Source organism: Aptenodytes patagonicus, chromosome 1 (assembly GCF_965638725.1).
Source record: "Aptenodytes patagonicus chromosome 1, bAptPat1.pri.cur, whole genome shotgun sequence".
Taxonomy (NCBI): Eukaryota; Metazoa; Chordata; class Aves; order Sphenisciformes; family Spheniscidae; genus Aptenodytes; species Aptenodytes patagonicus.
In genome coordinates, this window is record NC_134949.1 from 133,122,520 (window position 1) to 133,135,439 (window position 12,920).

General features: G+C 32.7%; 1 protein-coding gene across 12 annotated transcripts in view; it reads left to right on the plus strand.

Annotated features, from left to right (window-relative positions):
* DMD (dystrophin) overlaps nucleotides 1-12,920 on the plus strand; it is a 1,394,632-nt gene that overhangs the window by 675,041 nt on the left and 706,671 nt on the right. For all 12 annotated transcript variants that reach the window (XM_076355694.1, XM_076355734.1, XM_076355779.1 and 9 more), the window contains 3 exons: nucleotides 1,326-1,463; nucleotides 3,470-3,622; nucleotides 4,553-4,735. In XM_076355694.1, the coding sequence (XP_076211809.1) occupies nucleotides 1,326-1,463; nucleotides 3,470-3,622; nucleotides 4,553-4,735 (474 nt within the window). The remainder of the gene's footprint in view (nucleotides 1-1,325; nucleotides 1,464-3,469; nucleotides 3,623-4,552; nucleotides 4,736-12,920) is intronic.

Below are 12,920 nucleotides of genomic sequence, written 5' to 3' on the forward strand. Positions count from 1 at the left end.
CAAAAGACCCAAGTTAGCATTAACTAAAAGTTTTAGTGATAAGTTAATTGTTAGTTTATAAGAAAAACATTTTTCAACCCTTGTGAAAAGAGTAAGCAAAACAGGAATATTATCTACAGGTCCTATACTAGTACCAGCAATGTTACAGAATAGGGAATGAATACTAAAATCTCTGTAGCAGCATAAAGACCAAGAAAACTCAGAATGATGTATCTAAATGGGCAATATAGTAAAATAAGACATTCACTAAAAATAAATGTTAGGCAATGATCACTGAAAGAAATGCCTCTTGCCAATTAGTTCTTAACAGATCTGATTTGACCATTTATTGTAAATAGGTTTTGTGGCTGTGGTAAGCTTTATTACTCATGTTTGCTCTTTGCAAGTAGTAAAACTGTTTATGCATATGAGGGGGGGAAAAATGAAAGAAGAGTGGAATAAAATACTGCTGTGCTTTGCTACTGTTGCCACTGTGGTGTGTTTTCTCCAGAGTGATTTTCAGAGGGATGACATTTCTTGGCTGGGCAATAACAGAGATTCATCTTTAGGACCCTCTCTTTGTGAATCCTCAGCAAGATCAAATATATATTTCTTTACAAACAACATTCCTTTTAAGAAATTTTATATCAATGCTGAAAGGAATCTTTACAGGACCTTTTTTCTTTTTTCCTTTTTTTTTTATGCAGGAAAATTAAAATTTAAGGCAGTATGTACTGCAGTGGTAAAGTCTAAGTGAATCAAATTTGACAGGGCAGTTTCCACTACTTGAGCATATCTTGTTCCCTTTCTTTACGTAAAATGTTTAGTGTAGTTCAAGAGATACACTCCCAGAAGCTGTGGCATAGATTCAACTTCTGCGTAAGAAGTACTGAGTGGTATCATTTTCCCTGCCAGAATAGCTGTTTTGCATTGTGATGATACATGAAATGGTCAGGAATTACATGGCCTCCTAGCATACTGGCAATTTCAGTGACTACTGACAGTGATTTAGAATATTTTAGATATTTCTATTCTTTTTGTTTTAAAGTAAAATATATTTTACCTTTTTGCCTTTAATGTTTTCATCCTGTTATCCTGGATGCTGCGTAAAATGTAGTATCAAACATCTGTAGGTTTTCAAGTGCTGTATTACTTGTACCCCTCAAGCGTCTACATGTGTTGTAGAGAGCAAATAAAAGCTATTTGGTCTTCAGTATAGAACTGCAAGTAGCTGTTAGATGATTACCTGAGGAGAGGAAGTGTAGTTTTTATATGTCTGTATCTCCTAGTACTTAAGCAATAATTAGATTAAAATGCCCATTATACTTGTTATTTTTTTAAATCAGAGTGAAGACAGTGAGAGCACAGTGAAAGAATTGCTGCAAAGGGGCGACACGCTACAAAAAAGAATCACAGATGAGAGAAAACGGGAGGAAATAAAGATAAAACAGCAGCTGTTGCAGACTAAACATAATGCTCTCAAGGTACAGGAGCTACATTTATAAGCACATGCTACTAAACCCATTTTTTCTTCATTTCAGAGCATTGTTCTCTTAAATTAAATGAATCTTCATCACTATTTAGAGATGAGTAATTTAAAACTATTTGGCTATAAACATATATTTTCTTATATACTGCTCTTGATGCCTTGGAAAAGACATTTTAAATCTCCAGCTTAAAAAGTACTGTTTTGTCCTCAGTGTTACAACCGTGTGATTGCCAGTTGGACTACAATGATTTCTTTGATAATAATTCCGGTTTTTAATGCATTATGCATGTTTTATGTGTCTCCAACAGCAGTCAAGACCTTAGTTAGAATCAGCTCTCACAAATTTATATTTTCAGTTGTAGAACATACTGCTGGCAATGAGTAAGTTGTCTTATCCTTTAGTAAAAAAGATTTACATGCTATGCTCTTTTACAGGGAAAAGTGGCTCCAGCCTCTTTAAATTAGGGTAGGTGGTAGTGCCAATAGACCTAGCAGCTAAGAGGCTGAAAACCAAAGTCACATATCAAAATTCTGTGTTTCCACACTCCTGGAGGTATAACTGTACGATACTGTTCCTAGAAACATCCACAGGGAGACCTATTTGGACAAGCTAATAGTCATAACTGGGAGTGTTGTCTTTCCAGGATAAAATAAAAGTAAGGAAAGAAAGAATCTTACAGTTGGAAAGTCATCTTGGTCGCCTGCCTGGAGCTGTAGGCTCTGGCTACTATAGAAGAATTTTTCATCTTATTTTGAAAATATAAGATGAAAATATAATTCTTTCAAAAGAAAATTTTTCGTTCTTTTGAAAATTTTCATTAAGTTGTTCTTGGCTTGGGGAACATGGTATGGTTACATTTTATTATTACTTATTTTTAAGCAGCATCTTTCCTTTCCTGTGGTTTTCAATCTAATTTTTAAAGTTTTGCAGATCTGTGTGAATTCAGTAAAGGAATAGCTGGAATATACCATTATTTTGTCCACATTTAAAAGAAACTTGAAATCTATTCGGTGTGTCTTTGACTGTTCCAAGTTAAATGGAAGTAATTCATAATTTTTATGGAGGAGAAACAAGAAAAGTGTTTCTAGAACTATGCTATTCACCAGATCCTTACTGTCTGTTTTTATGGAATAGAGTGATTGATTTTCCTTTGGGTGACTCAGTTAAGGCATTCAACCTTGTTAAATAAAATTCAAGAATGGTTGAGGTAAATTCATCTGAGTATTTTTATATAAAATGTACCAGTAATTTTTAATTTACTTCTTAATAAGAAGTTATAGTAGTGAAAAAAATTTTCTGAATTCTGTATGAGCAAAGTTAAGCAGTTAAAGCAAATGTAAATGGAGTGTATTTATTAATATTTATATGAAATAACAGGAAGTTAAAAAATTCTATTTTAAAGAGAGATTTTAATACTTTTATGAAGCTGAGTCACAAACACAATACATTTGACATGTAGATGGTATTTAAATTAGAAAAAGGAAACCTGTCTTTGCATATATTTCTGCATTGATTTTCTTTTGAATAGCTACTGAGTTTGCTTGCAGGATAGAATTTCACAGGAGACCACAAAACACAGGAAGCCCACTTATGGCTAGATACTAAGTGGGCTGTGTTTCCATCTGTCCAGTAAGTATTCTGAGCAGAAGTGTTTTACATAAAATATCGACATTTATGTAAGAATCTTAACGTCTCTGAATATTGGTGACTGTCTCAGTGGTTTATTCAACATGTGAACAACCCTGAATTAGGTAACCTCCTTGAAAAGAAAAAATAATCTGTTAAACTGATGAAAATATGCTGTGTTCAGTTACTTATATACTGTTAAACTGAAGGAAATATGCTGCATTCAGATATTTATATACTTGATTTAAATATCAATGTTTAATTAAAACAAATAGTGGCCTTGGGCACTTCTTTTCCCTTCAGTGTGCACACATGCCAATTCATATTTTATAAGCCTTTAATTCATATTCTAATAATGTCTGCACTGTGAACAGGACTTGAGATCTCAAAGAAGAAAAAAGGCTTTAGAGATTTCTCATCAATGGTATCAGTACAAGAGGCAGGCTGATGACCTAATGACATGGCTGGATGACATTGAGAAAAAGTTAGCCAGTCTACCAGACCACAAAGACGAGCAGAAGCTAAAGGTAATGTTGTTTTGGGATGGCAATGGTAGATCTTTTTGAGTGATAATTTATCAATTTAACAGACAGCAAATGCCACAAATTTTCAAATAGATACAGAAAATTACCAGTTCGGTTCTTTATTTCTATTTATAGTAAAACAAACCGTAATTATCTGTGTTCAAACTGACATTTCTCTGTTGTACTATATCTTGTATTTGTTTGTTATACAGAATGTTACATAAATAATTTGAAACACACTAAATAAATTTTTTTGTTGATAATATGGAAAGTGTGCAATGTATTAAGAAGCATCAAATGTTTTCTAGTAAAAATTGTAATTGATTTTATGTATCTTTGTTCCAGATGAACAAATGACTTACCAATATATGGATGACCTCTATCCCATGTTAGCACATTCATTTTCATCAGAACATATTCATATGTCACTGTCAAACTCTATAGATTTATTTACATACTGTCAAAGGTTTTCCTAGTTTATTTTGCATCGTCTTTCTTTGCTTCATTCTCTGTTGAGTTTCCCACAGAGTAAAATAGGAGTTAAGTAATATATTGAAGAGTCAAATAATATATTTGTAAGCTGTCCAAACTCTATTTGTCCTGAATATGCTGACCCTTATTGAGAAAAGAATTTCTCCAATTGCCCATCGCAGTGTACTAGCAAGAGTCTGGAAGTGGAAACTGTTGGCCTTTGCTAACTAGTTTTCAGTGTGTACTAGCGGTTAGTATCTCTACAGCCGATCTCAAAGAACGTTCTTCAATTTCAGTTATTTTTGTTTTGTTTAAATGTAAAATACAACATGAAACAGCTGTAAATTTTAATTGTAACAATAAAATGGAAATGGAATTTCTGACAGAAGTATTTTGCTACTTTTAAGTTGATTGATCTAGTTAGCTAACTGTCCTGGGCCCTGTATTGGTTTTGCTCACTAGGAGATTGATGGAGAATTGGAGAAGAAGAAGGAAGATCTGAATGCGGTGCACAGGCAGGCTGAACGCTTGTCTAAGGATGGGGCTGCAAAAGCAGTGGAGCCAACCCTGATACAGCTCAGCAAGCGCTGGCGAGATTTTGAGAGCAAATTTGCTCAGTTTCGAAGACTCAACTATGCACAAATTGTGAGTTGTTACTGGCAAACCCATATGTTTGCAACTGGTACTACTAACAGCATCCTACTAACAATGAGAGCTTCAGGGTCAGTGTCAACTCTTCAGATATTAATAAGAAAAACCCTAGTGTCTGCAAGTGGGGGAATCTTTATTTTCTAATACAATAGTTCTCTGCTTTGGTCTTAAAATTACCCTTAAGTTAAATCAGCTAATTACAAAAAACTCAGCAATGAAAAATTCATGTTTATTTCTGTTGCCTCATTATTTTTTCCATAACATTTTCCAGTTTAAAAACGTCAGTTTGCCATGCATCTAGTTTGTTCAGTGAATGTTTAAATCAGAAGAATTGTCTTTTTCAAACTACCCATCCCATGCCAGTTTTAATTGTTTTTTATTTGTCCATAACACGTTATACCCACTTTAGGAAGAGATTAAAAGAAATCTTATGACACTATATATACATGGCCTCTTCTTCAAATGCTTGAATTCTCAAAGGAGTTTTTGCAAGAAAGTGTACTTTTAAATTTGACAGGATGAAAACATAATTTTATGAACCAACTTTGTGTCTTCTGATTTTGAGTTGTTTAGTTGTGTACAAAATATAATTTTTCTTACTGGTTTATACATGCTGCAAAAACTGGATAAATAAAAGGGAAAAAACTGTCACTATTCCAGATTTATGGCCAAAATAGGTATTGGGTATTATGCATTTGGAAGGTTACCAGAGATTGCTTTTGCATTTACATGGCAGTTTTTCCTTGCCATTCCTACTACTCTGCTCATTGTCATCTGGGCTTTTGATATTATATGAAGAATGATAAGATTTGCTCTCAAGGAAGTTGTTGCATTATGTGCTCTTCTGTAATGTTAAAAGTACGAGGGGTAAAGGGGTGTTTCAAAACCATATAATTTTATTTATTTATTTTTAAATGCACCTAGATTGCAGAGGGGCCATCCTGACAGGATAATGAAAATTTAAATACATGAAGTGTTATTTCTAATTGATACATGGTCGACTATGTTTTAAAAAAAGAAAAAAAGAGTTCCAAAAATCAGCAATAATGTATAAACTTTTGGTCAATACAGTCCTCGATTTAATGTACTATGGTTTTTGTATTTTTAACTTCTCTAATATTAAGTTACATAATGTATATATAAAAATAATAATTGGGATAGCTATGCAGTTAATGGAAACAATCAGAGAAACATGAACTTTGGTTTGTATGTTATTAAATCTTGTTCCATCTGATTACTCTTTTCACATTACTATGGTTTATATTAAACTTGATGGATGTAATCAGTTGCAAATTGTTTATACTGGCATGGACCTAGAGCAGGTTTCACTTTGTCTTGTAAATGAGTCTTTTCTTATAATGAATATATTTGTTCCTTTGATAAGCAAGTAAGAAATAAGAATGTGCACGCAATTTATATAAAACATTCTGCTGTCAGTGTGCTTTTTTTATGTCACCCACCACCTACCATGACAGAGGATGAGTATATTAATTACAAAATTTTACTAACAAATCAATAAAACTATATATTAGCATATTTTTCTTTAAAATATGTAAGGTAGATACAGCAGCACATGTGCTTTTGAATTGGTCAAAGGAATACAGTCATTGACTTCTTAAAGCCATGTAACTATTACATGTATTTTTATTGATAAAATATATTATTTATATTCTTGTAATGGTTATTTTTTTTAAATAATCTCAAATATTTCATGCAAGAAGGCTGCTTGTTAGTATTTGTCTGGGGAATTAGGACATTATTCAATGAAATTTACATGTGTACAGGATAATTATTGTATCCTTCTCCATTTCTTATGAAAAATATCTTTCTCCGTTGACAATGACCAAGGTGATATTCATATGAAATATTTTAGAAGTTTTACAGAAGCTACTGAAACTGGTGAGAGGCAGTATAATTCCATGGCTCAAATCAGAGTGAGAAGTACAACTGCCTTGTTACTATCTTAGTTTTGGCTTAGCTGAATCAGTGAATTTCTTGAGTCCTTTTTTTTTCTTTTTTTAATACAGCCTAAGTACCTACCTCACAGGGATGTTGTGAGGATTAATTAATTGTTTGTGCAAGACTTTAAAATAGAAAAGAAAAATTAGAATTCAAACTAGTCACTTGAACACATACATATACCAGCAAAAATAACTTTCACAGAGATTTTCTATGTTAACCACCGACTGAATAAAACCATATTATAAAAATACAAAAATGAATTTATTTTTAAAGCAAAAGAAATAGAAAACTGCTGCATTTGTTATTTATAATTGATGATGTATTCAATAACAGACTTATTTAACAATTGAAAGTTGTTATTATAAATCAATGAGGATTTAGTTGTACTGTATATCTTGCAATTCACTATGATTCATTGAATAAACATAGCAAGACTGCATTGAAGAAGACCTTTAATTATGTGGCTTAATGACAAAATTGCATTCCTTACCTTTGTTGGAGCTAATATATGTCTGATATCAAAGTGTGAAATTAGAATGATCATGCTCCCCTGGATTTTACTTTTCCCCAGTATTTGTTGGGAAGATCTGTCAGAAGAATATAGGAACCATAACCATATAAGAATTGATTCTCTCTAGCATGGTAGATTCTCATAAAATTCTGGTTGTCTCACAAATACGTAGCAGTAAATATCCAGCAACTAATTGACAAATATATATGGATGTATATATATAAAATGAATTTTCTGTCACTACTTTTGATAATAAGGTATCATGTAGTTATATTACCTCAAACACTGCATGTTCTGTTTAATGCCAATTTTGAGACATTATTCAATTTGGTATAGTGGTCATCTCCCTATGTGAAAATTGTCAGAGAGTAATGTGTGACATTCTATAGGGAAAAAAGTAGGTTTATTGCAACAACAGATTAAACATGGTACACAAATACATAAATACAACTGCACAAAACCTAAAATGACACTGAGTGGGAAAACGTTTTTGGAGTTCACGTTGTCTTACAAGTTCCTTCTCCCACCCAGTGTCTTTATTCATATGTGGCAAAATAAATAGTGGGCAGAAAATTCAGTTTTTCAGTGGGGCAGATTTCAGATTCCCGTGTTAAGAAAAGTTTAGTGTTCTACTTTATTTCTGCTAAAAATTTCCATTTGAAATCAGTCGGTAGTAACTTCAGTTGTGAAATCTGAATAACTTAGTAAAGAGTGGAATATTTTACCACCGTGTTTTAAAATGATGATTAACCACTAAATCCCACTGAAATTCATGGAAGCTTAAGATACTCCTCAAAAACCAAGCCATTAAAGTTTAATCCTAGAGCAGTATGCAATTTTTGCATATTAAAATTACGTTTGGTTTTTAAAAAATTGATTTCAGTAAAAATTATAACACTAGAGAGGTCGAGGGACATTTATTTCTAGATTATCTCTGCAGAATCTAAAATCATTAAGCCTTGGCAGTCACACAGTATTTTCAGAAAAGTTAACAATCCCCTTTCCTACAGTCTAAACCTAAATCTTCCAGTTACTATATTTCTGCAACAGTTTATGCCACTGTTCCAGTGTGATGAAAACAGTTATCTGTTGCAGAGAAAAAGCTAGATTCAGATAGTTTAATTCAAATCAGGATCAAAATCAGTTATTGATATATTGATTACATTTAATTAAATTAGCTTTAGTTAATGCCTGTTTTAAAGGTTTTTTTCCATGCTTTCATTTCAGCAGTCTATAAGCATGTTTATGTCATGGCTCAGTTTAGATTTTATTGAGCTGACTGAAATTACTCTGTGTGTAGAGAGTACTGAAGGCCTTTATCATGAGAAAACATTTTCTAGATGAACACAGGTGCAGAGCCTACACTATAAGTTCTTATTTCATATGTCCCATTACCATATTTTATCAAGCTATCCAACATTCTTTCTGCCATCACATATGCTGAACTGTGCTGTAAATAGTAAGCCAGAGTATTTTTAGGACAGGAGGAATATTGTTCTTGAAACCTATTAACAGCTGTCAAAATTAGGTACCTATTGACGCGTATACAAGCAAAAGAATAAGCTTCCCTAAGTCATTTCAGTAATTTCATTGGTGACACACATGAACATTCTATTGAAATTTATGGTCATTTTACTACTGAACTCTTTGGGCCTGGATTTTGGCCATACTGGGAAAAATAATAAAGTTGAACAAATGATTAACATCAGGAGAGACTGTCTTTTTCATACCAATTAGACTATGCATTGAACAAGAATGAATAAGGAAAATAACTGTACAAAACATGTATTTATCAGGTAAGTGATTTCATCTGAGCAGTTCAACAGTTACCTGCAATATGGATGAAATATCAGCACGCTTAGTACTTATTATGAAATAAATATCATAAGCTTCATTTTTCCAAATAAAAGACATTGTTCTGTTTAAGATTCTGTAAAGCATTCAGAAATTCAAAATACCTGTCTCCTAGCTGGATGATCACTTCAGGTGAGAGAGTATGTGATCAACTTCTGGAACCAGATTAAGGACTGATCAAGTTTACATCGAAATACAAGAATTTGTTTAAGTTCATTCTTTTAAGAGCATCTTGCTGTTTTCAGTGAATATTTCCCTGTGGAGCTCTATTTAGTTCATTTAATGAAATTTAAACTTCTTTTTTTAACTGTTAAAATATGTTTATATATAAAGACATTTTCTAAAATATAAATCAAACATCAATTGAAATAAATCTGTCACAGTTAGATAAACACAGGACTTGGTGTCCTAATTATCTGTCTGCATCTAAATAACATGGATACTTCAGTGGTAATGTGCTACCATTGTTTTCGATCGTTGTTTTCGACAGTTTTCACGACCAGCAGCAGTGGAATGGAGTGGTTTTCTTCTCTTATCCTTGCTTAGATATTTATTTGAGTAAATAACCAAGTAATGGTCGCCAAGAAGAAGGGGCAAACTAATTCTTCATAATTCCTACGATGAGTGGGAGAGAGGACAAATAAAAGAGAGAGAAAAGGCATTAGAAAAGCAAAATAGGAAAATATCTACTGGACAAAAGAAAAGAACTATACAATGATGGATTAGTATCTGTTTCACCTATGTGCTTTGAGTCTCTTAAGGACAGGACAGAGGTGATCCTGTGACACCATTTAACTTTTCTGACTTTTCCAGTGGCAGCTTTTTAAACAAATAGCTTTACAAAGCACAGCTAAACACTGGGCTTTTTTGACTGTGGTCTGCAGAAAGGGTGAGGATGAATGAGAATCTTTGGGAAGAGAATCACAGCTGAATATTTACACCCATTTTCTAGCACCCATCAACCTGGAAATTGCTATTAGAAAATGTATTCCATATAATTTAATTGTATTTCAAATACTGTAGTTTTATGTCTAATTTAAGATAAGAAGGCTATGGGAAGTACACTGAAGATGAATAGTGTCTTCAATATAGCTGAAGAGCAGCTAGTTTTATAGATGCATTTTAAAATGCACTTTACCTTCTCTGTGTCTAAAATGAATGCATACTCTGTTGTGGTAATTTAAGTGGAGACCACCTATAGCCTTCTTTTGTAAAAGTGGACCAGTTTACTACAGTATTTTGAGTTCTTCCTTCTAAAGCATATTTGTCTTCTTGTATTTCCTTATTAATTCTGTACAGTATTCACTATCATCACTGCAAATCTACAGTATTTTAATAGAGTGAAGTTAAATCCTGTCTTGTAGATGACAGAACTTTACAGAAAAGGTTTTTCTTTGCCATTTTTCATTATCTGTTACGAACTTCAGTGATCTGAATTACATTTGAAAGTGAAACTCAACAGCTTTACCTCGTCACATAGGAATGAAAACTTTTGCTGCAACTTGGACTAAGGCTGATTTAGGATGCTGTCTTTAAATTATATGAAGCAGTTTTAAGAATGTAGTCTTAGCCACGCCACAGGCATCTCTTATTGCTCTCTGTATGGTTGAGATGGAAACAAGACTTGACAGCTTTTGGTTAAAGAATCATGTGTGACATAGCACCCAGTTGTCTCTCAATATTCTTTGGACTAGTATAGGATTTTCTTCCTTATAATTACCTGGTTATTTGGGAAACTAGGCAGCTAATTACCATCTTATTTTCTCTGATATAGTATATCATAATTTATTAACATAATAAATTACATGGTGAGGAATTTGGTGTCAAAATTACTTGGCTATAATATTTAATTAAATAACAAGGGAAAAGACCTGATGCAGATTGATCTGGCCCTAAGTGACAGTACCTTTTGAAGAGATGATGTTCATCTCCTGTCTACAATTAAGGATGTCAGTGCATCACTTTTTTTTTTTTATGGATGTTTCTGAGTATATTCATAAAGGTGTAGAAGGAAGTAAATCTGTATATGTACAGTGTGAGTGCTGAATATCCATGTATGTATATTTAATTAGTTTTTAAAACTGCTGGATTGACAGCAATTTCATTCACATTATTTTAAAAAATCTATGTCTTGGAGTAACAAAATCAGCCTAAATGACAAACCGAATTATTATTCTGTATGATTACATCTCTATAAATGTAGATTAAGGTTATTTTAAGAAATAAAGATGGAAAATAATTAGATAATGCCTTTTAACATTTCTGGAAAGTGTCAATGTTTAAGGTTTAGGACCTTGCTCTTTGAAGCTCTTAGCATTCAACACTTATGTGGTATTCTAATGGTATTTTTAGATTATTTTCTAAATTATCTCAGCAAACAGTTGACAGATGCAGTTTGCATAAGTATCTGGAAAGTTAGCATCACAAATCAACAGTCCATTTCAAAATGGCTTAGTCAATTTAGACATCAGATGGACTGTATTCTAACATATCTGTGCTTTATTTAACATTAATTGGTTCATTGGTGATCAGTCAGTAGAGTTACACATATTATTATTCAAGACAGCCCTAAAGTTTTATGCATAAATGCTGTCTAAGATTAGGGCACTTCTGTAGTCTTAATAAATCAGCCATTAAATAAGTTGGCATTGACCAAAGTCTGATCCTAGGAAGGCTGCCTTCCAGCATATCGTGTAGAAGCTTGTTCTGCCACTATATACGGTTTCTTCTCTATAGCTTACCACTCTCTGAGAAACACAATTTTGAAATTCTATTTTGAATAAAAAATAATTTGAAATTCCTTCCATTCTTTCGGGTACTTCCTGCTGTGCAGGTGAATTTCCTTTATAATATCTGTATGTATTTTTTCAGCTGTGAAAAATATTACAAGATGAAGACAAGAAACAGTTAACAACTCTATGGATTCATGTATTCTATAGTTAGCATATAAAAACTTTCATGTACATTTTGTCCACTGGAAGGTAACACATATAAATCAATTGCAAAAGTGTTTTCCAAGTAAACGCTTATAGAATTCTAAGTAACATTTTTAAATATCTGTTGAAAACCAGCCCAGGATGTAGATTTTGCAATGTGTTCAGATTTTTTTCATTCCAAAATGTAACATGAGTACCCAAGCATTTGCTTATTTACTGATTTCTAATATTGAGAATAGCTATCTCTTTTGAATCACTGGTAGTTAAAGGCTTATCTTCCCCCCAAAATGCTAGCGACTGTACATGGCCTGAGCAGTGTTTGTTGAATGATTATGAGGTACAGTCTTTGTTTTTTTAATAAGTCCTTTTATAATGTTACAAATATCTGTTTAAAGTCACATAACAGAGACATACAGATTTCCTTTTATTTGTCAATTTTGAACTACTGCAATTATTAAGATTGAGATATGCCATCTTTATCAGAAGTAATTAACATATATACGTAATTTATTTAAAACGAGACATTTTCTAAAACCCAGTAGTTCTAATTAGTCAATTATGCCATAATTCTAGATTTTGTTTTTCTTCAGGACATGGTAACATTGCAGCTATGGCATAAGATGCACAGTGCTCTATTTTTTTTTTTATTTTCTGAAAGAGCTGGTTTATATCACACACAGTACAGCATATGAGAGTCTATTGTCCCAGTCTCATCATAGTTGAAATGAATTTTTTTTCCTCTTTGCTTAACAAATAGATACCAATGGAAGCTGCGAGGCTTAAAAGCTAACAGCAGAACTGCTAGAACTTCCAATTTGTGCTAGTTGTGTTAGTCTCTTATTTGCGTGAATGCTAGCAGGTCTTCAGTAAGGAGCAATGGGTAAGTGTTCAAATAAGCTGCAGCTAAGTTCAGTAT